Source organism: Hibiscus syriacus, unplaced genomic scaffold (assembly GCF_006381635.1).
Source record: "Hibiscus syriacus cultivar Baekdansim isolate YM2019G1 unplaced genomic scaffold, ASM638163v2 tig00112443_pilon, whole genome shotgun sequence".
In the NCBI taxonomy this organism is placed as follows: domain Eukaryota; kingdom Viridiplantae; phylum Streptophyta; class Magnoliopsida; order Malvales; family Malvaceae; genus Hibiscus; species Hibiscus syriacus.
In genome coordinates this window covers 1,874,412-1,880,636 of record NW_024063332.1, presented here as the reverse complement: position 1 = coordinate 1,880,636, position 6,225 = coordinate 1,874,412, and the positions used below count along the sequence as shown (strand labels likewise).

At 31.7% G+C, this 6,225-nt stretch overlaps 1 protein-coding gene across 1 annotated transcript; it reads right to left on the bottom strand.

Annotated features, from left to right (window-relative positions):
- Positions 1-555: 555 nt before the first annotated feature.
- On the bottom strand, positions 556-2,024 carry LOC120179659 (stromal processing peptidase, chloroplastic-like). Its single transcript, XM_039185196.1, has 2 exons — positions 1,780-2,024; positions 556-660 (listed from the first exon to the last, which is right to left on the bottom strand). The coding sequence occupies exons 1-2, from the start codon at positions 2,008-2,010 to the stop codon at positions 556-558; spliced, it is 336 nt and encodes a 111-aa protein (XP_039041127.1). The 5' UTR covers positions 2,011-2,024.
- Between the last annotated feature and the right edge of the window lie 4,201 nt (positions 2,025-6,225).

The following is a 6,225-nucleotide window of genomic DNA, read 5'->3' as shown; positions in this document are numbered from 1 at the left end:
GTACGAACAGTAGATTCTATTAAGGAATTTGTTGATCCAATTCCTTTTTCACTAATTATGATTGAAACTTGTCAGTGTTCTACTTTGTGGAGGATTTGTTTTGTTTATGTCTAATAGAAGTTTTAACAAGAAAGAAAGGGTTAAAAAACTAGTAAGACATGGCTTTAGACTTCAGATGCACTGCTGTTACCTAAATTGGTTGATAAATCGATTATTAAATGATAATAATAATAATAATAATAACCTAAGAGGGAATCTTAAGTGTGAGCAATAGGAAGTGTAACACAAGCTTCATAGATAAGCAAAATTAATGGCAAACAACCATGGGGCTTGTTAGTATAGAGCTAGACTTCAAATAACCTGATTCAAATATATGCAGTCTCAAATGTCAATAGCAACTTTTTTAGAAGATTAACACTCTCCAAGAATATCACAAGGTAGTAAATTTGGACTGGCAGAAAAAACATTAACCAATAAAAACATACCAGCTTAAAAGATTCTGAGAGAGACTCCACTGATGTGTACGCAAGATAAAGGAGAGCACATTTGTAGAACTCAAAAAATTCTTGAATTAATACAAAAATGCAAGGCACACAGAAATATCCTTTTCATCAGAATATCTCTCAGGTCTCTGAAAGTTTGAACCTTGGTCACAGGAATCTGCAAGAAGTTTTACAAGACAATATCTGAGACAAATGGCACAGCTAGGTCTAGTTGTTGAAGTTTCATTGGAAACGAGTAACAAAACAATTGAATAAGAGAGAAGACAGACTATTATGCATAAATGAAGTAATAAACAATGTACCAAGAGAAAGATTGTACAACTACTATTGAATTAGGAAAATTGTTTGTTGTGTGTTTGGGGGTGTATGGTATGAGATAACAAGAGCATGGATGTTAGTACATTTAAATTCCACATGAATAAAAACTAAAAGCATCTAATTTTGATAAGACAAGCATCTGATTGATAAATAATAAACTGCCTATTTCCTACTTATCTATAATGCTCTATAATAATTAGGGGTGTGCAAATCCGGGTACCCGAAATTTCCGGGTCGACGATTTCTCGGCCCGTGTCCCGACCTGGATGTTACGGGTACCCGGTAATCGGGTACCCGGATTTTGCGGGTACCCAGTAATCGGGTACCCGATACCCGGTTTTTAATTTTTTATTTTTAAATTATTAATTTAAAAAAATATATACACAAATTTAAATGTTCAAAACTTCGAATTACATACCCTAATATCCGAACATAAAATTTAAAATTTAAAATTTAAAAGTTCAAAATACAAAATATAATAATCCATAATATAAATAATTTATTATATTTTATATAATTATATATAAAAAAAATAAAAATAATAAAAACTAACCGAGTACTCGGGTAACCGGGTACCCGAAAAAACTAGATTTTGTGACCCGGGCCCGACCCAGGAAGTGTCGGGCCGGGTACCCGACCCGGCCGGGTAATTTTTTTTTAGAGAATTACCCGGTTTTTTTAGATCTGGGTCGGCGGGTCGGGTCAACCGGGTCGGGTAATTTTGCACACCCCTAATAATAATCAATATATTTACATGCCAAATCATACATTACATATAAGCATGAGCACCTCTGATAAAGCACATTCCTAATTAGAGCAAAACAACATGGAATTTTAACTCAAAGTCTTAGCACACCATAGACAGTATTCCTATGAAAATAAAACAAGGAGACTATGAAAATTTAACTGTAGAAAAACTAATAAAAAAAATTCACTAAACAAGCGTCATTTCCCCAACCTTGCAAAACATGTTAATTGAAAAATTCTGAAGCAACTCATGATGAAATATTTGTGGAGGCTTGATGTTAGTTTTATGTCCAGGAATAGACCAGTTGTGCTTTATAGGAGGACAAACGACATGCCTTTCCTTTTTAAGAATTTTAGATTGATCTGCTGCATTAGATGATCTTTCATGAGATGAACTTCCAGCAAACCCAGCTGAGAGTTTAGGAACTAGAAAATTATCCATGGCACCAAATGCACTAGAAGTGGGAGGTGGGGTTGTTTCATTTTCGAGGCCGATTTATTCAAAAACAATCTGCATAGAACCAAATGCACTGGAATCGTATGAATCATACACTTGTTTTGTTTTATACCATAAATGATCATTCAAATACCTATAAATAATCATACCTCGATAGTCAAAGAGCTCAGTAAGTTTCAGTTCAGTGAATGAAAATATAAACATAAAATACAAAGTGTGAAACACATGGCTTACAAAAGTCTTAAATGTTCAAATATACTTTTGCCCGAAAATTATTTAGACTCTGTAGAATTATGAATATAATTAGGTCTTATTTTGTACTGAATTTTGAATTATTTTTAAACAAAAATAATATAAAATAAATAGATTTTCAGGTTTAAGTTACTTAAAAAAAACTGGGAAGTGAGTAAAATGGTTAATAGGGTTTTTTAAGGGTAAAACAGGTTGAGGTTTAAAAGCAAACAAAGAAATGTGTGGCTACCTACTTGTTTTACAATAACTTGTTGAACTGTATTGACATAGTTGCTCTTCTATCATCATTTTGTTATAGTGCCATTTTTATTGTGTTCAATTATTTTTATTGTGATGACAAACAATTGTTCTTGTTAAATATTATTATTTTCTAATATTAAAATGTTTGTTCATAATAACAGTTATGGCTCGTTTACCAATGCGAAAGAAGACGCATATCGCTACAATTCTTATTTTACAACTGCAAATGATGGAGATTATGTGTCATATGCTCATGGTTATTTCAGTTATTCTTAGAAAATATAAAAATCGACCTAAAATAACTTATGCACATGAAATACTTCATAGACATAATATTAGATCACTTAATTTACATAAAATTGTATTTGAAAGGGATCGACAAAGTGTTGATAATTGTCGAATGGATAGGAGAGCATTTATCAAATTGTGTCACCTATTACAAAGTCAAGGTGGGTTAAAAGAGAGTCGATATATGTCTATAGAAGAAATGGTTATTACTTTCCTTCATATTATATCCCACCATATTAAGATTAGAGTTTTAAAACATCAAACAGTAAGATCTGGTGAAACAATTAGTAGAGTTCTCCATACAGTGTTAGCTTCAGTCTTGAAACTGCATCCGATCCTTTTTAGAAAACCAAAACCGATATAAGATAATTCAATATACGATAGATGGAAATGGTTTAAGGTATTGTATCATAATTCTAAACTTTCTTTTTAGTTAATTAGTAATGCTTAATACATAAATGGATAGTAATAATGCAATTTAACTTTATTTGATGAATATAGAGATGTTTGGGTGCTCTAGATGGAATGTATATTAAGGTCAATGTAGCTGCAATCAATAAACCTAGATACAGAACAAGAAAAAATGAAATTGCGACAAATGTACTTGGTGTTTGCACACCAAACATGCAATTCATTTATGTTTTACCTGGGTGGGAAGGTTCTACAGTTGATGGTAGAATACTCAGAGATGCCATTAGTAGAAGAAATGGTTTAAATGTTCCACAAGGTAAATTATTAGGTCATTAATATATATATATATATATATAAAAGAATGTAAAATTCTTACAAGTTTTGTATATTAATTTACTTTTTAAATTAAAATAATATAGGGTGTTACTACTTATGTGATGTTGGATACACGAATGGAGAGGGATTTCTTGCACCGTATAGAGGTCAAAGATACCACTTGAATGATTGGAGAGAAGGACACCAACCTACCACCCCTCAAGAATATTTCAACATGAAACATTATCAAGCTAGGAATTGCATTGAGAGATGCTTTGGCATATTGAAAGCGATATGGGCAATTTTAAGGGAAAAATCATTTTATCCAATGAAAACACAATGTAGACTCATTTCAGCTTGTTGTCTTCTCCATAATTTCATAAGATCTGAGATGCCAATCGATCCTATTGAATCTGACTATACTGAAGATAGTAGGCATGTTAAAGCGATTAATGAAGTAGAAATGATCAGACATTGTGAGCCAAGCAGTGCTTGGACTGAGTGGAGAGACAAATTAGCAGAAGATATGTTTACTAGTTGGTTAGTGTCGCGTACTTTAGGATATATGTTATTTTATGTAATGTATGACTTCCACCTTCTATTTTATCTAATGTTAGTGGTCATTACTTTCATGTATTTGACATCTTTATATTTTATGGCATAAACTTTATTAAATTTTATTTAATTTCTCTTCTGTAAAATTTGAATTTTATTTTGTTATGGACATTCATTACTGATGTCGTTCACTACATTTGATTTATATTATGTTACTATTTTAAATTTCATTTATGATTAGTATTGACAATGATGACATGTTTTATGTTATGTTATACATTTTTTATATACATCTTCTTAGATTGTTTCGAAGAGAAATATGTCAACATCAAATATGGAATCTCAAATGGGGAAAAACCACTGACATCTAGAAAGGTTAAGTCTTTAGTAACTAAAAGGACATGGACTAAAAAGGAGGATGCTGCACTTGTTGAATGTTTACATATTTTGGCTGAAGAACCACATTGGAAAGCTGATAATGGAACATTTAGATCAGGTTATCTATCTAATCTTGAAAAGATGTTAGAAATCAAGCTTTCAACATCACAAATTAGGGCCCATCCACATATTGAATCTAGAGTGAAGCTACTCAAAAGACAATACAATGCTTTATCTGAAATGCTGAATATTGGAAGTGGATTCGGTTGGAATGAAGAAGAAAAATGTTTAACTGCACCAAAGGATGTGTTTGATGATTGGGTTAGAGGAAGTATTTTAATTGAATTTATCTTCTTTCTATACTCTTTGTTATCTACTTAGCTTTGTAAGATTTATTAAATTTGCGATTTTATTATATTGTAGAGTCATCCAACTACTGCTGGATTGAGAAACAAGTCATTTCCATTCTTTGATGACTTTGTTCATATATTTGGAAAAGAAAGAGCTACAGGAATAACAACGAAGACAACAGCTGATGCAGTGGAACATATTGATGTTGAAGACAATGCATTTGTAGATGCATTACTTGAAGAAAATGGATTAAGAGATTCTGAATCAAGAGAGGATGTTGGTGCTTCAACTTGACAAACATCTGATGCTACTGCCTCTACCCCTACAATGAAAAAAGTAGCTAGCAAGAAAAGGTCTCGAAGTGATGATGGGTTAACCGAGCTTGTACACGAGATAAGTAAGTTCGATGCTGCATACCGAGAACCTGCCAAAGAAATTAAGGATATTACTGCTTTATTGAAAAAGGAGGCAGAAGGAAATGATCGAAGAATGTTGATTTTCACTGAAATCATGAAAATTGAAGGACTGTCCACTGATGAAATGCTTACTGCAGAAGAGTATATTAGCAAAGATGCGCACAAGGTAGATTTCTTCTTTTATTTCCAAAAGAATTCAAGTAAGATTATGTGATTAAGCAATTAGTTGAATGTCGTCAATTTAGACCATAATTTTTGACTGTCGTCCTTCTATAATTATGTCGATCTCTTTTTTATTGTGACTTTAGAATATGGTCCCAACTTTTTTGTGTAGCTTAGCCAAGTATATGTCAATCTTTTGACTTGAAGAATTTTGTGTGTATATAATATAGCCAACATATATGATTACATTTAGAATGTCATGGCTATTATCTTTTATAAGTCTGAATATTGTACAATCTTTTGATGGTTAATGTTATACTTCTTTTTGTTATGTAGTATATGACTTGCAAGTAATGTGCTAGTTTTCGAATATGTTAATTACTTTTGATAGTTTTTGTTATGTAGTAAAAAACTGTCTTTGATAGTTAACAGTTATCGCTTTCATGTGTGTATGCATTGTTGTATGTGAAGGTATATTCCTAAATTATAAAATTTGATTCTATAGCTAAGAAATTGCTTAGATTTAGGCTAGGCCAATGTAAATAACTAGGACATTTCATCATGATTGACTTTGCATCTAATAAAGTGAATTTTGTATAGTTCTTGTTTAATATCATGACGGAGTTGCATAATATCATGGTTGTTAAAGAAAAAGTTTTGGTCTTTCAAAAATACTACTGCAGTTCGATGCAATGGCACTAGAGTTTGCTAGTCAGGAGGTAAATTTTATTAGAGCTCCTATTTTATGTTTTTAGTTCAGAGAAACTATTCCATTGGTTCTATAATTTATTTAAACCAATGATGGATTTTGGGTTTTGAAGTTTTCATCCAC

Coding starts and splice junctions, on each gene's coding strand:
- LOC120179659 (XM_039185196.1), bottom strand. CDS start 2,010: ATGGATAATTTTCTAGTTCCTAAACTCTCAGCTGGGTTTGCTGGAAGT. Junction 661..1,779: donor CAATTAACATGTTTTGCAAG/GTTGGGGAAATG, acceptor AACTTCTTGCAG/ATTCCTGTGACCAAGGTTCA.